The following is a 21,044-nucleotide window of genomic DNA, read 5'->3' on the forward strand; positions in this document are numbered from 1 at the left end:
CTGGAACTGAAGACATGCTGGGCGCTAGTGCGCAGGCGCCAGCTGCGCAAGAGACTAGTGATGACAGTTTAGATGTTGCAGGGATGGTGCGAGCCTTTGGAGAAGCCATAGCTTGCGCTATAGAGCAAATCTGTATGTGGGAAATGGGTGGAAAGCTGCCCAATAAGTTGGGATGGATAAGTGGGATAGCACATGATGATGGATGGTATAAGAATGATGGGTGTGGTGTATATGGCATCATCAGGTGGTTACAGGGGTGACCCACGGTGTTGCACAGATAGACTTGGGGGGAGGTATGTTGGGGGGGGGTTTGGGGTATGGTACATATGGTGATGGATGTTCCTGCATGGGTAGGTGGATGGATCTTCGATGGGTATTGTGTCAAAGGATGTGGGCTGTGCCTCAGGGGGAGGGTAAAGTGTGTGGGGGGGGGGGGAGGTGTGCAAACCTTCCCCCCCCCCGAACTCCCACCTCCCCCTGAGGTGCAGCCCAACTCCTTTGACACAATACCCATCCTAGAACCATCCACCTCCCCCCCAGTCTCTCTGTGCAACACCACGGGTCACTCCTGTAACCACCTGATGATGCCATATACACCACACCCATCATTCTTATACCATCCATCATCATGTACTATCCCACTTATCCATCCCAACTTATTGGGCAGCTTTCCACCCATTTCCAACATACAGATTCGCTCTACAGTGCAAGCTAAGGCTTCTCCAAATGCCCGCACCATCCCTGCAACATCTAAACTGTCATCACTAGTATCTTGCGCAGTTGGCGTCTGCACACTAGTGCTCAGCATATCTTCAGTTCAAGCTCTGATCGCCGTAACACAAGAATCGTCATCATTAGTATTTTTCACAGTTGGCGCATACGCAGGAGCGCCAGCTAGCGCTTCTCATGCCGGTACCCAGCAAACTAACTGGACCGTCTCCTCAACACAGGAGCGCATTACAAGAGAAAAAATAAACATGTGTTTATTGTCACTAAGAAAACCTGTTAATATACTGTTCAATCTGTATGCCAAAACCACTGGACTTCATTATGCTATTTTAAGTTTATTTTAAATGCATGTTTTGTCATCTAACATTAAACTGATGTCAGGTCCGTAGCCACGCCCCCAGGGTGCGTGACCTCGTGATTTTAAATGCGTGTTTAGTCATCTAAAATTGAACTAACGTCAGGTCCGTAGCCCCACCCTCAGGGGGCATGGCCTCACGATTTTTGGCACCAAGAAAATCCTTTTAAACAGACACTTTTACTCTGCATGTATGCAAGCCTGTTTTTACCTGAGGAAGAGGCATGTGTAAGCCTCAAAAAGCATTGTGATTTGGCTTTAATAAAGAAGATAATTATTTAAACCAACATCTGAGTGGATTGCGCTATCATTAAGTTTTTTTTCCTGCATCTCTTTCCATTATAACCATCAGCCTGGAATCTCTCTGCACCAACCCCGGAAAAGCGACACCACTTCCTAGGATACCTACAGACACAGTAGTTGTGGCTCATACACCAACTACCAAAGGTGAGCAGTTTTGCTAGTTTTTGTTCCTAAACGAACACACCTAGAATCCAGCAATACCATCTCATGGGAAGCTCTGCCTCTTTCTGTTTTATAGTATATTCATTGTCACGATTCGGCTTCCAGGTAGTGGATCCTCTGTGTCAGCGAAGGATTGGCGTGGACCGTGCTAGTGGACCGGTTCTAAGAGGCTACTGGTGTTCACCAGAGCCCGCCGCAAAGCGGGATGGTCTTGCTGCGGCAGTAGCAACCAGGTTGTATCCACTAGCAACGGCTCAACCTCGCTGACTGCTGAGAAGGCGTGGGACAGAAGGACTAGGCAGAGGCAAGGTCAGACGTAGCAGAAGGTCGGGGCAGGCGGCAAGGTTCGTAGTCAAGATGGATAGCAGAAGTTCAGGTAACACAGGCTTTGGACACACTAAACGCTTTCACTGGCACAAGGCAACAAGATCCGGCAAGGGAGTGCAGGGGCAGTGAGCAGATATAGTCTGGGAGCAGGTGGAAGCCAATTAAGCTAATTGGGCCAGGCACCAATCATTGGTGCACTGGCCCTTTAAGTCTCAGAGAGCTGGCGCGCGCGCGCCCTAGAGAGCGGAGCCGCGCGTGCCAGCACATGACAGCAGGGGACCGGGACGGGTAAGTGACCTGGGATGCGATTCACGAGCGGGCACGTCCCGCTGTGCGAATCGCATCCCCGACGGCCATGACAGTGCAGCGCTCCCAGTCAGCGGGACTGACCGGGGCGCTGCAGGGAGAGAGACGCCGTGAGCGCTCCGGGGAGGAGCGGGGACCCGGAGCGCTAGGCGTAACAGTACCCCCCCCCTTAGGTCTCCCCTTTTCTTTGTCCGGTAACTGCCTCCCCTGGGATGAGGACACCGGGAAAGAATGGAGGGTTTCCTCAACGGCAGGCAGTACAGCAGGAGTGGGAATGGGGAGGGAGGGCAGAGGGCGAAGCCTGGCACGGGGCAGTGTGTCACCAGGACGGGGGCCATGAGGAGGCACTGAGGCTTGCCTGACGGGACTGGGAGGGGGGGAGAGGCACTTCCTATGGCAGGCAGAGTCCCAGTTCTTGATCTCCCCGGTGGTCCAATCAAGGGTGGGAGAATGAAGCCGGAGCCATGGCAGACCGAGGAGGACCTCAGAGGTACAGTTGGGGAGGACGAAGAGCTCAATCACTTCGCGATGGGGTCCAATACACATCAGGAGGGGTTCTGTGCGGTAACGCACGGTGCAATCCAATCTGACTCCGTTGACCGCGGAAATGTAGAGCGGCTTGACGAGACGGGTCACCGGGATGCGGAATTTATTCACCAGAGAATCCAGAATAAAATTCCCAGAGGCACCAGAGTCCAAGCAGGCCACGGCTGAGAGGGAGGAGTTGGCTGAAGGAGAAATCCGCACGGGCACCGTGAGACGTGGAGAAGCAGACTTAGAACCAAGAGACGCCACACCCACGTGAGCTGGGTGCGTGCGTGCGTTTCCCAGACGTGGAGGACGAATAGGGCAATCCACCAGGAAATGCTCGGTACTGGCACAGTACAGACAAAGATTTTCTTCCCTACGGCGATTCCTCTCTTCCTGGGTCAGGCGAGACCGATCCACTTGCATGGCCTCCTCGGCGGGAGGCCCAGGCGTAGGTTGCAACGGAGACTGTGGGAGAGGTGCCCAGAGATCTAAGTCTTTTTCCTGGCGGAGCTCTTGATGTCTCTCAGAAAAGCGCATGTCAATGCGGGTGGCCAAATGGATAAGTTCTTGCAGGTTGGCAGGAATCTCTCGTGCGGCCAGCACATCCTTGATGCGACTGGATAGGCCTTTTTTAAAGGTCGCGCAGAGAGCCTCATTATTCCATGATAATTCAGAAGCAAGAGTACGAAATTGGATGGCGTACTCGCCCACTGAAGAATTACCCTGGACCAGGTTCAGCAGGGCAGTCTCGGCAGAAGAAGCTCGGGCTGGTTCCTCGAAGACACTCCGGACTTCAGCGAAGAAGGACTGGACTGTGGCTGTGGCAGGATCATTGCGGTCCCAGAGCGGTGTGGCCCAAGACAAGGCCTTTCCTGAAAGAAGGCTCACTACGAACGCCACCTTAGACCGTTCTGTAGGAAACAAGTCCGACAACATCTCCATATGCAGGGAACACTGAGACAGAAATCCACGGCAGAGTCTAGAGTCCCCATCAAATTTGTCCGGCAGGGACAAGCGGAGGCTAGGAGCGCTGCGGAGGAGGTGCAGGAGCTGGCGGAGGAGATGGTTGCTGCTGTAGCAGAGGCAGAAGTTGCTGTAACATGGCGGTCAACTGCGACAGCTGCTGTCCTTGTTGGGCAATCTGCTGCGATTGCTGAGCGACCACCGTGGGAAGGTCAGCGAGACTTGGCAGCGGCACCTCAGCGGGATCCATGGCCGGATCTACTGTCACGATTCGGCTTCCAGGTAGTGGATCCTCTGTGTCAGCGAGGGATTGGCGTGGACCGTGCTAGTGGACCGGTTCTAAGAGGCTACTGGTGTTCACCAGAGCCCGCCGCAAAGCGGGATGGTCTTGCTGCGGCAGTAGCAACCAGGTCGTATCCACTAGCAACGGCTCAACCTCGCTGACTGCTGAGAAGGCGTGGGACAGAAGGACTAGGCAGAGGCAAGGTCAGACGTAGCAGAAGGTCGGGGCAGGCGGCAAGGTTCGTAGTCAAGATGGATAGCAGAAGTTCAGGTAACACAGGCTTTGGACACACTAAACGCTTTCACTGGCACAAGGCAACAAGATCCGGCAAGGGAGTGCAGGGGCAGTGAGCAGATATAGTCTGGGAGCAGGTGGAAGCCAATTAAGCTAATTGGGCCAGGCACCAATCATTGGTGCACTGGCCCTTTAAGTCTCAGAGAGCTGGCGCGCGCGCGCCCTAGAGAGCGGAGCCGCGCGTGCCAGCACATGACAGCAGGGGACCGGGACGGGTAAGTGACCTGGGATGCGATTCACGAGCGGGCACGTCCCGCTGTGCGAATCGCATCCCCGACGGCCATGACAGTGCAGCGCTCCCAGTCAGCGGGACTGACCGGGGCGCTGCAGGGAGAGAGATGCCGTGAGCGCTCCGGGGAGGAGCGGGGACCCGGAGCGCTAGGCGTAACATTCATCCCTTTCTTTGTGGCTGCCTCCCTGGTGGAATTCTGGATCGGTATTGATTTCTCTGTTTCTCTGCTATTTTTATGCTAGTAAGGAATTGATCCCTTCTTCCGTTCTGTTCTAAAAATTGATAATTGATGATAATTGCTCTGTGTTTCTTTTATCCCTTCTGTGTTGTTTGTTGTTATGAAAAACTTAAATAAAAACTTACAGTTAAAAAAAAAGTTTTATATGGTGACAGGTACTCTATAAGTGATATCTTGAGTATTACTATGTAGACGGTGCAGCTGCAAGTTGCTGGCATGTGGAACTTCCCTTCAGTGTTATTACTTACCTATGGAAAATGCTAGGCACTTACGCCATTTCTTTATTTACTCCTCATATGTACCATTGCGTTTCTTTCTTTACTTCATGTCGAGCTGCTGACGTAGTTATTATTATTTACCTCCCTGCTTACCCTTTTTTTCCTTTCCTGTACACTTATGCTTTATTTTAAAAACAAAACAATTTAAAGAAAAAAAAATAATCTGCTAATTTATTTATTTATTTTATTATTTTTAAGTCTCCTCTATTTTAGTCATTCTGTATAATAGCCCCCAACGAGAATGAATTCCCATCTTTATTACCTGCAAGTGTCTACAGACTGTTTCCCAAGAGATGAAGTCCCGTTATATATAGCATATACTGTATTAAAACTGCACCCTCAAATGATAAGATTCTACTACACAACAGGAAAACAAACATTTAAAAAAGAATATTTTTTTTTTTCTCCATTAGTTATACACAGAATGTATTATTACTTTACCTACTGTACAAAATTAGTTTATAAAAAAAATTGTAAGTTGTCTTGAGTGATTTTACAAGACTTTGCAAGTAAGTTGCGTCTCAACCTTTATCTTGTCTTTTTTTGTTATTTTGTTTAGTGTTTACTGCATTGTGTAACACTGCATTTCTTAATGGTTCATGTTTGTATGTATCCTGTTTACAGCGTCTTGTATTGTTAAACCAGATGGCAGAACAAATGGAGGTAAAAAATACATACGGATGTAGCTAATTGCAGTTGTGCAGCTTATATTTATTTCATATTAAAAACCGAAATCTAAAAATCAGCCATGGATTATGTACAGGGGCAGGGGACCAGAGAAGTGCCAGGAGTGACACCCGCTGTGATCTGTCTATTAGGGCAGGTACTACAGCTCCCAGCATGGAACAGTCGGTTCCATGCTGGGAGTAGTAGTAGTATCTAAATAATGTCAAAAATAGTGAGATTAAAGTTAAAAAGTAGAAAAATAAAACCCACTTTATAAAACACATTATTAAAGTACATTATTAATTAAAAAGTTTCACAAAATTAATTAAAAAATCTATATTATTTTTACAATTACATGGCCCATTTATTCATTTTCAATCCTGCCGGCTACATTTTTATGTCCCTTCCCGCTCACATTACTTGGTCCCTAATTGAAAATGAATAAAAACTTTTGTTCTTAAAAATATAAATTCCATTTCCTACAATTTGTTTACCATCCCTACTGTATCTTTTTTATAATGGTAACCTACAAAATTTTATACAAAAAAAAAGCTAACTCCATCCCTTTTTTGGATCACTAAATAAAAAAAATGAATAAAAACCGCTCACAAAAATGCCAATGTTAAAAGCCCTACATGGCTTTTTTTTTTAAGTTTTTCATTCCCAGAGACTTCTACAGGAGAGAAATGCCAAAGTCTTAACATGAGGTTGTTTTTCAAAAACTGTCAGGGAGCCCAAAATTGCAAATAAAACGCCAAAATAACAAAAAGAAAAAGCAGACCTGAAAAACGCCAAGTGGTTATGGCATTTTGCATTTTTCTATTGACATGCAGCTGGCTGCATTGTTTTTTTCAAGGAAAAAACGCTGTGTGGCAGAATGGGCATTTCTTTGGGCGTTGTGTGCAAAAAAAAAAAATAAAGTGGAAACCTAGCCTTACCAATGTATGGCATGTGTACTGGTAAGACTGTGGCATCCCTCCAAGCTGTTAAATCGGCCCAATCTATTGGGTAATAATTTAGCCTGGATATAACAAATATAATGCCTATTATTAACTTCATGTGGGTTAAACTAGACAGCAATAGGGACCTGATGTTTATTCCACTGGAAGAAAATCTTGACTAATGCATTTAGTATTATTTGTATTATCTGTAAGACACATTCTTGATTTATATATTTCTTTAAACTTCTTAGCTCAATTTTTTAGTTTCTAAATTCTTATTAAACAAATGCAACAGACTAAAACCCACATTACAACCACTGCAATAACCACGTACCGTATATACTCGAGTATAAGCCGAGAAAAACGCCCCCCTCGGCTTATACTCAAGTGAACTCTCCGCCTGTCAATCCCTTCATCAGTGGTCTTCAACCTGCGGACCTCCAGATGTTGCAAAACTACAACTCCCAGCATGCCCGGACAGCCATCGGCTTTGTCATCATCCAGCCCCCCCCCCCTCCCTTTTGTTTTGTACTCACCTCCCCTCGGAGGGAAGTTAGGGTGAGCTGGTCCGGGCCATCTATGCTGCAGGGACCGTCCGGTGGGGAGGGTTAGTCATTGCGGGCTGTCCATTTTCACTGGGGGGGGGGGGGCCTCTTCTCCGTGCTTCGGGCCTGGCCCAGCACTAGTGACGTTACCTTGATGACGACGCACAGGGACGTTCATGCGCAACATCACTGTAGTTTTTCAACATCTGGAGGTCCGCAGGTTGAAGACCACTGATGAAGGGATTGACAGGCAGTGATGATGAAGGGGGGGTCTGGATGATGACTGGGGTCTGGATGATTACATGGGGGGGGGATGATGTATTTCCCACCCTAGGCTTATAGTCGAGTCAATAACTTTTCCTGGGTTTTTGGGGTGAAATTAAGGGCCTCGGCTTATATTCGGGTCGGCTTATACTCGAGTATTTACGGTATAGACACATGATAAATACATCTCCGACATAGCACATTTTTTATTTTTTTTTTACAGTTGGACAAAGGAAATGAAGGACACACCTTTATGTTTTGTTTTGTTTTTCAAACACAACATAGGACCACTTTCTATACAAAAATGTATATTGTGCACTTTTTAAAAAAAAACTTTTTCTAACCTCCCATTAGGTGGCTGTGATATACTCAATGGGGGGTATTTATCAAAGGATTTATGTGGGTTTCTTTCACGTAACTTTGGTGCAATACTTTGGTGCAGTGTCTTTTTGCGCCAAAGTTTGGTGCATCTTCTCCACTGTCATTTTTACAACTTTCTCAAAATCACATGGTCCTGTGTGTGATTTCAACTTTAGTCAGTAATTCATCATTTGCGCCAATCGATTTCTGGCGCAATTTTGGCGCAAATCACGTTTTTTTGGTGCAAATCCCCGCCAAGAAATTTTGCACATGGAAAATACACTTACCAATGTCAGAAAATGTAAAGGCGTCAAAATACATTAAAAAATGTTTTTGTGAAAGCAGCGACACCTCCAGGGCTGCTCAATACTATCCTGCGACATAGTTGTCTCTGAGGGACCTTCACCCTCCGTTGAGCCAGCATTGGACATGGCCACACAGGTTCAGGAAAGGTAAAGCACTAAAGCAGTGGTATCCAACCTGCGGACCTCCAGATGTTGCAAAACTACAACTCCCAGCATGCCCGGACAGCCAACGGCAGGTTGAAGACCACTGCACTAAAGTAACAAAAAAAGAAAAACTACCCAAGTTGAAAATAAAATCCATTTCACATGGTGGATATAAACCCCACAAAAGAAAATAACTCATGTCACTTGCTGATATACTGCAGGAGGGACTCCGAAATGGCTGCTCTACAGGGTAAAATACGCGTCCTCTGTGGTGGTAAGTTCTGTGTAAAAGGCGCTGTGAACGGCTGATTTCAACATTTGAGCCAAAATTACTAACAACTTGCACCAAATGATCAATTTGGTGCATGTCCACAAAACCCAAAGTGAAAAAAAAATGGTAAAAAGAAACTCTCAACAGGCAAAATTGATAAATACTCCCCAATGTGCTTAATATAGTAGACCCTCAACTTACCATTGCCTCAAGTTACAATATTGTCAACATACAATGGTCTTTTCTGGACAATGCAACGGACAGTCCAGATCTGCATGATGTGTCAAAATGTGGCTGAAAGAACTGACCAATCAGAATGGGGATTTCACTGGTAAAACCCCTGTATTCCTGAAGTGCATGCACTGATCGGCTATCTGGTAGCACCTCCTTACAGTACAAGGAGGTACTACATGCCAAAGGCTGTCCGGGCATGCTGGGAGTTGTAGTTTTGCAACTGCTGGAGGCACCCTGATTGGGGGGAAACACTGGTCTATGTAGTCACAGAATAGTCAGCAGACCAACTGACAGCAGCATCACCTGCACTAAAGGAAAAAGTATATCAGCTCACCCAGTCGTGTCCAAGGTACATGGAAGTGTAGCACAATACACATGAACCAGGTGCGTTTGTGTTGTGTCATCCTTTTTATATTTTTATATTTGCTCATGCACTGGATTTTTATATGAAGAAATAAACTTGGAATTTTACCCAGCCTTGGGAGACGGAAATTCCTTTCTTCCTCCCTGATCACCTGCACTAACCTGCTTATACAGGGTAATAGTGTGGGGGATGCCGATCAGAACGCCATTTACCTTTTTTAAAGGGGTACTCCGGTGGAAAACTTTTTTTAAATAAACTGGTGCCAGAAACTTAAACAGATTTGTAAATTACTTCTATAAAAATCTTACTCCTTCCAGTACTTATTTGCGGCTGTATACTGCAGAGGAAATTCTTTGCTTTTTGGATTTATTTTCTTTCTGTCCACAGTGCTCTCTGCTGACACTCTTTTTATTATAAAAATACAAAACTTATCCAATACAACAAAAAACAAGCTTAACCAGCTATAATATAAATCAAAAACAAAACCCTGCCTAACCGGCCAGCCCAGCTTTACAAAGCAAAAAGAAAACAAACAAACAAAAACACACTGACACACATACCAAAAATGAACATAAAAACAGCACAACTTGGCTTAAACATAAACATAAAATTAGCACTACCTGGCTGTAACTCAAACCATCCATACTCGGGGGGGGGGTAAAAAATAAAAAAAAATAAATAAATAAATAAATAATAATTATAAAAATAAAGAAATAAATAAATAAAAATAAACAGCACAACTTGGCTTAAACATAAACATAAAATTAGCACTACCTGGCTGTGACTCAAAACCATCCATACTCGGGAAACAAAACAAAAGGGGAAAATAAATAAATAAAAAATATAAAAATTAAAAATCTAAATAAATAAACAAAAACACATAACACAACAACTGGTCCGACTGCCATAACTATAATATGAGACAATATAAAACGATGTAGATACAAAACCAAATAGATACAAAATCACTAATAGAAATTAATAAATTATAGTATATAAACATAAATATATGCACCCTATTTACAGAAACCTACAAAAAAAAAAAAAAAAAAAAAAAATCCAGGAAATCCCTACACTCGAACTGTGCCCTCACCCACACCACCCCTCCTGCACATGGGTCAGAGTCCATACCGTTCCTCTACAGTTTACAAAGTTCTGTCCTTAACTGACCCATGTCAGGTCCCCCAAAAACACGAAAACACACCACCACCCACAAATACACCCTCCCCACCTAGCACTCCACCCAACCAACTTATACACAAACTTATACATACTAACTAACAGACACTGAACCACAACCCACTTTAGGCCCAAGTTTGGTCGCCTGTAAGCCCTTCATGCCATATCAGCTTAAAACAAAACAAAAAAGCTAGCGTGCACATGCATTAGCCCACCACCAGAAAGAAGGATGGCAGACTTGATACACCAAAATAATTTTTAACTCTTTTCCTAACTCCCCCTACAATTCTCCCTAATTCTATCCCTCCATTAAAGCTAACCCTACTCTCACCCTATCTCTATCCCTATCACACTTCCCCTATCCAAAATAAAGGTACTCTACCCAAAAGATCTAGTACCTAGGGCACATCAAAAGAAAACCCTCTCCACAGGAGAGAAGCCCTACTGGTACCAAGACTGCCATACTCCAAAGACCTGATCTTCCCGAGGTCACCGGTGATATTCCTACAGACCTCCACCTCGGAGAGGATTTTCTGCTGGGTCGACACTAAACACCGTGCATTCCACGTGTAGTACCTAACCACTAAACTAACTAAGAATAAAGTGCCCCGGTCTCGGCCACCCAGTGTCCTGAATGCCCCATAAGCCCACTCTGGATAGGTAAGGCCGGCAAGTTGACTCCAGCCGATGGAAGCGCCCACCCGGTTGTAAACCCTTATATTAAAGGGACAATGAAGCAGGAAATGGTCCATGCTTTCCAGCGTGTCCCCACACTCTTCTCGGGGACATCCCCGGTCATCAGAGTTCCTGCACTTCAGGTTGTCCCTTACATATAGCTTCCCCTGAAAGCAGCGCCAGGCCAAGTCCCAAAACTTCTGGGGGATCCTTTTCATGTTTAAAAGGTACAACCCCACCCTCAGATCCCGACCTGGGCAGTCCCTGAGTGCCAGAGGCCTCTGGAAGTGGGTCAACAGAACCCGTTTGTCAAGGAACTGCCTTGACTGGGTCCTGATCTCCCACACTCCCAGACCCCACCGACGTATCGCCTTCAGAGTCGGGGTAGCGTAAGCCGGAAGATATCCATGGGGCGTACGGAGGTCCTTCACTTGCCCTCCTGTCTCCCATTCCTGGAAGAAAGGCCGAAACCATTCCCTGCAGGAGAGTACCCACGGAGGAGCCCTCTCTGACCAGAGGTTTGAGATGTTAGCTTTTAAAAAGGTGTTTGTTAAGAACACCACAGGGTTTACCATAGATAAACCCCCTAGTCTCCTCGTGCGGTACGTAACCTCCCTCTTGACTAGGTTCATCCTGTTCCCCCATAACAGTTGAAAAAACAGGCTGTAGATCCTAGTGTAGTAAGCCTCTGGCAAGATACATACGCTGCCCAGATAGATAAACAAGGGGAGCAGGTACGATTTGATCAGGTGTACCCTTTCCCTGAGGGTCAAAGACCAACCCTTCCACTGGTCCACCTTCTGAGTGGCATCCTGGAGCTTACCATCCCAGTTTTTGGTGGGATAATCATCCTGGCCAAATGTGATGCCTAAGACTTTTGCTGATTCTTGGGGCCCTGGAAGGGTGTCCGGGAGATCAAACGTGGGATCCCCCCCTCCCAGCCAGAGACTCTCACACTTATCCCGGTTGATCTTAGACCCGGATGCCTCCGAGTAGCGTTCCACCTCCGACATCACCACATCAACCCCCTCTCTCGAGGAGACGAAAATAGTGACATCGTCGGCGTACGCCACTACCCCCTGGATGGCCCCCGGCTCCGCCAAACTCATCCCGACTCCCACCAACGGTCCGCAACTCACCCTCCTAAGGAAGGGATCGATCGCGAACACATATAACAGCGGGCTCAAAGGACAACCCTGACGGACTCCAGACCCCACTCCAAAAGAGTGGCCAGACCACCCGTTCACCAGTGGGAAACTCTCTGCCCCTGCATACAAGATCTTAAGCCAATTAACAAAAGTACTCGGTAAGCCATATCTCAGGAGGACGGACCAGAGGTACTCGTGGTTCACCCGATCAAATGCTTTGGCCTGATCCAAGGACAGCAAGTACCCCTTCCAGAAACCCGCACTACTCCGCTCCACTGCCTCCCTGACACTAAGGACAGCACTTAAGGTGCTTCGGCCTGGAACAGTGCAGTGCTGGGCCTCCGAAAGGAGCCGGGGTGCAAACTTCACCAGCCGATTAAACAGTATCTTGGCCAGAAGCTTCCTGTCCGTATTGAGAAGAGCTATGGGTCTCCAATTCTCAATACGGCTGGGATCTTTACCCTTTGAGAGAAGAATCAGGGCTGACCTCCTCATTGACTTTGGCAGAGTGCCCGAGGAGAGACACTCATTGAATACCTCAGTCAAGAGGGGAGCTAAAGACTCCTTAAAGGTCCTGTACCACTCAGATGTTAAGCCATCCGGACCTGGTGACTTCTTGGGGGCAAGCCCCTCGATCGCCAGTCTCACTTCCTCTTCCCTGATCTCTTCTGCCAAAACGCCAAGAGAGGGGTCTACCCCTGGCTCAGGAATGGTTTCAGCCAGGAAACCCGACATCACATCCCGATCCAGATCCTTCCTTCCCAAGAGGTGAGAGTAGAAGGATCTGACGATCTCCAAGATCCCTGATCTGGACCGATTCAGAGATCCTGTACTATCAATCAGTCCTGAAATGACTTTACTACTCACTGACATCTTACAGTTTCTGTAAGGGTCGGGCGAGCGGTACTTCCCGAAATCCCTCTCAAAAACCAAAGATGCGTGCCTATCGTACTGACACCTCATCAGCAAGGACTTCACTCTGGAGATATCCTCTTGGCTACCTCCAGTCGAGACAAGAAGCTCGAGTTTCCTCCTCAGACCCTGATACAGGCGATACCTGTTCAGGGACCTGAGGCTCGAGAGCTGGCGGAAGAACCCCGCAACCCGCTTCTTGAATATCTCCCACCACTCTGACTTACTACTACATAGGCCCAGTAAAGGTACCTGACTCTGAAGAAAATCCTCAAAGGACTGTCTTATCTCCGCTTCCTCCAGGAGGGACGAATTCAGCTTCCAATAACCTTTTCCCATCCGGGGGGTTTCTGAAACATTCAGGGAAAACAAAATCATACAGTGATCGGAGAACTCCACCTCAACCACGGACACTGCAGAAGAGACGGCTTCCTCCTTTAAATAAAACCTATCTATCCTAGACCTGCGACTACCTTGATGATAGGTGAAACCCGCGTGGCCCGAGGGGCTCCGGATGTGGGCATCCTCTAGGCGAGCTTCTCTAGCTATGCTAATCAGCGCCACACTATCGCAAGTCAGCGGACTATTGGAGCCTCTCCTATCTTGGGACCTCGTGACATTATTGAAGTCCCCTCCAAAGATCACCTGCCGACTCGTAAAAAGAAAGGGCTTAATCCTCATAAAGAGATCTTTACGGCCCCGCTTACTTTGCGGGGCGTATATGTTAATGAGCCGGAGCTCTTGTCCCTTCATGAAGACATCTAAGATCAGGCACCTCCCCATTTCTAATTCAATAACCCGTCGGCATTCAACAGGAGCGGTAAAAAGGACCGCCACCCCACTATACGGCTCAGCCGCAAGAGACCAGTTGGAGGGACCGCGCCTCCACTCTCTTCTGGCTTTTACCAGAGAGGCTAGATCTGACAACCTGGTCTCCTGTAAAAAGAAAATGTCGGCTTCAACGCGGCCAAGAAAATCAAAGGCTGCGAATCTAGCCGTATCCGACTTTATGCTGGCACAATTAATAGATGCCAGCGTCAATGGGGTGAGTGCCGCCATACAGGGTGATTAAATTAGACGGCCACACCCTTTACTTTTGTTTTCCCTTCTTTTTTGCCCCCTCATCCCCCGAAGAAGACGAGAGGGCAGGACCACTCTTGGATCTTTTTTTCGATTCAGATAGATCCATATTATCCCCGTCTCCGTCCGGCCCCGGTCTAGCCCTGCCCTCTGAGGAAGGTGCCTCAATAGGACAGGGCCCAGTTCCTCCCAGAGGCTCTTTCTCCCTAGGCACCTCGCCCTCACCCCCCCCAGCCAAGGAGGGGGAGGAGATGGTATCGAGGACGAGGTACCGGTTTGACAGGTCAACCAGAGGGGGGGCAGTCAGGCTTCCGTTTTGAACCTGGCCCGTAGTACAAGGAACAGAGGGCTCTGACCTCTTCTTTCTCCCTTTCCTTTTGCCCTTGTCTTTCTTTTTAGGCCTCTCCCCACTCTCCTCATCCACACTTTCATAGTGGGAGGAATCGGAAGGGTCGGCCATATTGCCTTCCTCTCTGTGAAGCCTCCTGATCTCCCCATCCAGCACATCCTCCTCCAGGGCTTCAGCGGTTACAGGGCCGCATTCAGGAGCAGAGGCCAGAGCTACCCCCGTCACCTGGGCACTCTCCAGCTCCCTACTCCTTCTACGATTTTCCTCCCGCCTTAGTTTGGCGGGGCCCTTTTTCCTCCTCACGAGCCCTGTTGCACCCCCATCCCTGCCCATACCCTCCCCGGCCGAGGCAACTTCACAGCTCTCCTCAGCCGGAGCGGCCGCTGCACGGGCGAAGGCGCTAGGACAACGGCTAAATGGGTGCCCAAGGACACCACACAGGTGGCACCGGATCTGCCTACAGGATGCGGCCAGATGTCCCACCCCACCACACAAAGCGCAGACCTGTACAGTACAGGCTGCACTAAAGTGGGTGGGGCTGCCACACCTGTGACAGACCTTAGGCTGCCCCTGGTAGAAGACCTGGATCCTATCACGTCCAAGGAAGGCGGCTGACGGAATGTGGGCAACCGTACTCCCTGAACGCTTGAGTTTGACGGAAAACGTCCAGGCCCCGGACCAGATCCCGTGCTCATCCAAGTTTTTCTTGGGCATGTCCGTCACATCCCCATACCGTCCGAGCCAGGTCATGATGTCATAACAAGAAAGTGACTCGTTACGGGTCAAAACGGTCACCTTCTTGACAGCATTCTGACGGGAAATCGCCTTTACGGCGAAATCCCGCCAGCCGGGCTCGTTTTTTGCCACTTCGTAATTCGACCAGAAGAGTTCGAGCCCCTCCGGCCGAACGAAACTGACGTCAAACTCAGACGATCCGTAGGGGTGAATCAGGGCAAAGATGTCACTCGCCCTGAATTCCATCTGAAGGAGGAGCTCAACCACTTTAGCGCGAGGTGGGCACGCATCCTCGCCCCTCCAAATCAGACGGACCACATTCCTACGGTTATTGTCCTGCCCGGTTGTCGGGAGGGACCAGACCACCTCCCCATTCCGCTCTCGGAAAGCCCCCAAACCGTGCCTCTCTATCCAGAAAGACAGGTCGACCTCACCCCTTCCCTCTACCTGGATCGACCTGTCACCCCTGCGTAGAGCCTCCAGGAGGCGCTGTTGCAAATGGCCCCCAGGGCCGGACGGAGACGGGGACCCCCCTGAACCCCCGGCAGCGACATTAGCATAGCTCCTGGGAGCAGTCACTGCCGGGGGGGCAGCCGGACCAGACCCAGAGCCAGAACCACTTACAACACCATTCACACCACAACTCTCAACCTCTTTATTTCCAGCCATACTATTACCACTCCCATCAACATTCACTCCACTGACACTCCCACATACACTCCTCTCACCCACAACACTACTACACCCATCAATATCACATCCTACATTCTTGTCCTGACTAACAAATTCTGGGCTGGCTGGGACTTGTAGTATGGCTGGCTTTAGTAAAGCCCTTTGTGCTGGCTTAGCCGCTGCTGGGGTCGACGCCGATGGCTTCTCCTTCATGGCTGCTATCACATCCTGATTCTGGGACTGCCCCACCGGGCGCACCCCAGCTCCTCCCACAGCGCCAGCACCTGCTTCACCCGACTTCACAGGCTCTGTGGATAATCCCGGCGCCCGGACACTCCCCCCCCTCACAGGGGAGTGCCTTGCAGTGCCGGTAATGCCCACAGTACTCGGGGAACCGCCCCCCGAGCACCCAGGGGCATAACTCGCGCTGCCCACCATGAGCCCATCCTGCCCCTCCCTACCAGCAGGATGGGCGGGCTTCACATCTATTGCGTCTGCAGCTTTTACTGACGCCATGCTGTATCCCCCATGCTGGCTCCGTTCCACCACAGAAACGGAGTCTGGCAGTTTAGAGGACCCAGCAGCCTGAACCAGCTTTGCAGCTGGCCCAGACTGCTGGAAAGGACGGAACACATAATGCACAGTTTCCTGGGTCTTCTGTTTTTTTGCCTTTCTTTTTACTAATGTGTCATCACACTGGTCATCACCAAATGTAAAATTCTGGAGGTGGGCTGGGGACTCCTGCATCACTATAGCCCTCAGCAATCCCCCAGCCTCACTCTCCACATCATCATCCTCACTATCGCTTAGCGGTAGTGCCACCTGAGCCGGCTCTATGTAGCTGTCCTGAGTCTTAGTGGTCTGGGTGTCACAGGGAGTAGGGTCAGGCAATACATCATCCTCCACAACCTGTACACTTTCCTCCAACTTCTTCTCCTCCACCTCCTCCTCCTTTACACCAACACCACCATCCTCTCTTTCTTCACCGCCACTACTCTCCCCATCATCCACCTCCACCTTACCTGGGGATTTCATGGCGGCAAACCGATCCCGGTTCTCCATCTTCTCCCTGAAGAGACCGCTTCCCTCCAGGATCTCTGCTCTCCTCTCCTCCATCTTTGCAATGTCTTTCTTCAGGGCTGCAATCCTCTTTTTCTGTTCCAGTTTATTCTTTTTGGACCCAGAGCATGCCAGATTCTGGGCTCCACGCAGGTCCTCTCTCATCAACCTAAGCTCCCTACCGCAGCGGTCGTATTCCGCAAACCGTGCGGTCATGCGGGAGCAGTAGGTCTCGCTGGATTCTTCGGGCCCTCTCTCAGCCCACAACTCAATACTTTGCCTCCTCGCCTTCCTTCCACTGGATCTCTGGCTGGCACCCATTGCCGGAGGAGCCGAGCCTGCATTGCTGCAGACTCTGCCAGATCTTCTTCCTCCGGCCGGAAAAATGGCTGTCGCTGTTTTCTCTCCACCCCCCGCCAGCCTGGAAGAACGGGGAGTGGAGGCCAGGGGCTCCATGCAGGGAAAACTCTCCCAAGGAGCCTGCCACACCCCTGGGAAAGGTTGGTGAATCACCTGCTCTGCCTCTGGAACTCTGGAGAAACACAAAAAGGGACACACCCAAAGCTGCTTCACACACAACTGCTCCTGGCTACTGTGTTCCACAGGAAGCGCTCTCTGCTGACACCTCTGTCTATGTCAGGAACTGTCCAGAGCAGGAGAAAATCCCCATAGCAAACATATGCTGCTCTGAACAGTTCCTAAAATGGAGCCAGGAGAGAGCACTGTGAACAGACAGAAAAGGAATCTAAAAAGAAAATAATTTCCTCTGTAGTATACAGCAGCTAATAAGTATTGGAAGGATTAAGATTTTTTGATCAAAGTGATTCACAAATCTGTTAAACTCTTTGGCACCAGTTGTTTAAAAAAAAAAAAAAAAAAAAAAAAGGTTTCCACCGGAGTACCCCTTTAAATCTATTGCATCATTCTGGAGTTATGGAGAGAAATCCTCATATGTCAATGAGGTTCTTTGTGCACTCTTCTGCCCACATGCACTGGCCCTGTCATACACCCCCTTTCTAAATATGTATTTTCTTTTCTCCAGCATGTATGTTGCCGATACGTGCCATGATCTCCTCATCACGTAAGGCCACGAACCGTAAGACTTTCCGGCAATAAAGCATGTGTTGGTTTTACACACATAACTTGTTATTTAAAAATTCAAGGCAATAATGATGTCCGATATGAACATGTTTAACAGAAATGATAGTTTTCGTTTAATGGACTTTCACTATTCTCCAGCGGTAAAAATGACATTTTTCTCTATTCTCCTCAATGCCTACTCCATCACCGTGCTTGGAAACATTGTCATCATTTTCATCATTTCTACAGATAAACATCTACATACACCAATGTATTTTTTTCTCATCAATTTGTCTATCTTAGATATTTTGGTAACCAGCACAATAACGCCAAAGTTCCTTTCCCTCCTGGCAAATGGAAATGGAGTCATCAGTTATGCGGGCTGCATGATACAATGCTACAGCTTCTTCTTCTTGGGTTCTACTCAGGTAATAATTCTAGCAGTTATGTCTTTCGACAGGTTTATGGCTATTTGCCATCCTTTACGTTACATGGCTGTGTTGAGCCCTAAACTCTGTCTGTATCTAGCGTTAGGTTCTTGGGCATTTGCTTTCATGGACACCATAGCCCCAACTATACTAGTAGTTCAGCTTACCTTCTGTGGCTCTAACAGAATTAACCATTTTTTTTGTGATGTAGAACAACTCTTAAAACTAGCCTGCACGGACACCCAATATCTAAATCTTCTAAATTTCATGTTGTCTGCAGTCATTGTGTTTGGATCACTTATATTTATCATTGTATCCTATGTAAATATAATAATTGCAATATTAAAGATTTCCTCATCAGGTGGGCGAGGGAAATCTTTCACAACCTGTTCCTCTCACCTCTTAGTTGTGTTTATATTCTATGTTAGCACAGCGTTTATGAGCTCCCGATCTATTAAGAGTTACTATGTCGATTTTAATAAATTGGCCATAATTCTGAATTCTATAGTGACACCGCTCTTGAATCCATTTATCTACACCCTAAGAAATGAACAGGTAAAACGTGCTGTAAAGAGTTTCTTGTGCAGACAAATATACAGTAATGAGACCTAAATATTAAAGGGGTTCTCCAGTGGAAAACATTTTTTTTTTTATCAACTGGTGCCAGAAAGTTAAACAGATTTGTAAATTGTGTATAACAGAGAAATAGAAAAACGGAGCAACTCACCACACCGACCCAGGTATTCTTATGCAAGTGGTTCTTTATTCCATGTCTTCAGCCATAGAAAACAACAGGGAAGAGTGAACATAGGTTGCAGGGGTATCCTCTCGGTGACGGGAACGTTTGGCGCTTCGTCAGACCGGGATAGTGAGGTCACAGGAAGGGGTGTGCTTTAAAACAGGTAAGGCCCAGTGACGCTGCAGGTAAATTGCAGGTCATTGGCTCTCTACTCAGGTACAAAAATATATTACAAAAATTGTTGTACAAACATTAAAAACAGCTTCCTATCATGCGAATAAACAGTACGGTATCATTACATATTATAATAGCGCTCCATACTCCGGTTTCTCATTGAGCCCAAGCGGGCCAGTGGCATCCGTCCGAATAATCCACCTGGCTTCGCTTCTCAGGAGTTGTTGGTGTCTATTCACACCTCTAGGGGCATTGTCAACACGTTCTATCCCTGCATATTTTATATCCTCAGGGTTATCATTATGATAAGCTCGCATGTGGGCGATTAGGCGGGGTGCCTCTATTCCGGTGGATAATGACTTGAGGTGTTCTCTAACTCTATGATAAAGGGGTGGATAGTTTTCCCCACATAAAATCGCCCGCATGTGCAGACTAAACAATAGACTACATAACTTGTCTTACAGGTAAAAAATTTTTTAACTGGATGTTACACCCACCTAGCTTGATCATATTGCCTTTTAGATTATTTCTGCATTGTTTACAGGAACCACAAGAAAAAATTCCTACAGGTCTGGAATCTGTTAGCCAGTTTGTGTTGAGTTTTTTTCTTTTTTTTCTTTTTATTATAAAAATCCTGAAAAGTTATGTTTTTACGATGTGTAATAATTGGGTTTACTGCTGTTAATGATTGAAGATCCTCGTCCTGCTGTAACATGTACCAATGTTTGCGGATCGATTTCTTAATTATCTCATTCATATTAGTATTTTTGAAAGTGAAAGTAAACCTATTATTAACTTTTATACTTTTATGTGAGTTAGTAAGGGTATGTCTAGGGATTTGGTCTACAGTTTGTCTAGCATCTTTGAGTACTTTCTCTGGATACCCTCTTTTCTTTAGTCTATCCTATAGAGCATCTGCTTGTTCCTTGTATTTGTCTGGATTATTATTGATTCTCTTGAGTCTAATAAATTAACTCTTTGGAATCGCATTTTTTGTATGTATGGGATGGGAGGAGGCATAGTGTCTTATAGAGTTTCTGGATGTAGATTTTCTAAATCCTGACGTGATAATACAATTATCAATGATGTCTATTTGTACATCCAGGAACTCAAGTGACTTATTACCAAAAATAGATGTGAATGTCATGTTCATGTCGTTTTCATGGTTAAGATACTGAACAAATGAATCGAACTGTGCCTCTGTCCCATCCCATACTACGAAGATATCATCAACAAAATGAAGGAAAAGTTTAATGTATTTCACATAGGCATTATTAACAGTAAACACATAATTTGACTCCAAGATGGCTAGATATATGTTCGCAAAGGAACAAGAGATGGGCGTGCCCATGGCTGTTCCGAGCCTTTGTTTAAACCACTGTTCTCCATGTTGGAAGCAATTATTGTTTAAAATAAATGAGGTAGCTTCTGTAACGAAATCTATAAGGGCTGGATATTTGTCAGAGATGGCCAGAAACTGACGAAGAGCCTGCACACCCGCACCCTGTGGGATGCGGGTGTACAGGCTCTCTACGTCAATTGATGCCAGAGTGTAAGTTTCCTGCAAGTGAAAAGTATCCAATGCTGAAATGAGTTCTCCGGTATCTTTTAGGTGTAACGCCGAGTGCTCCGGGTCCCGCGGCTTCCCCGGAGTGCTCGCAGCATCTTGTTAACAGCAGCGCTCCGGTCTCTGTCTATGACCGCGAGCGCTGCTGTGTT

General features: G+C 47.3%; 1 protein-coding gene across 1 annotated transcript; it reads left to right on the plus strand.

The window, feature by feature from the left end:
* Nucleotides 1-18,073: 18,073 nt before the first annotated feature.
* Nucleotides 18,074-19,024, plus strand: LOC130367903 (olfactory receptor 6M1-like). Its single transcript, XM_056570917.1, has one exon. It carries the CDS (start codon nt 18,074-18,076, stop codon nt 19,022-19,024), a length of 951 nt encoding a protein of 316 aa, XP_056426892.1.
* The last annotated feature ends 2,020 nt before the right edge of the window (nt 19,025-21,044 follow it).

This window comes from Hyla sarda, chromosome 1 (genome assembly GCF_029499605.1).
Source record: "Hyla sarda isolate aHylSar1 chromosome 1, aHylSar1.hap1, whole genome shotgun sequence".
NCBI lineage: Eukaryota > Metazoa > Chordata > Amphibia > Anura > Hylidae > Hyla > Hyla sarda.

What these genes read in the sequence shown, in the direction of transcription:
- LOC130367903 (XM_056570917.1), top strand. Translation starts at nt 18,074, where the DNA reads ATGATGTCCGATATGAACATGTTTAACAGAAATGATAGTTTTCGTTTA.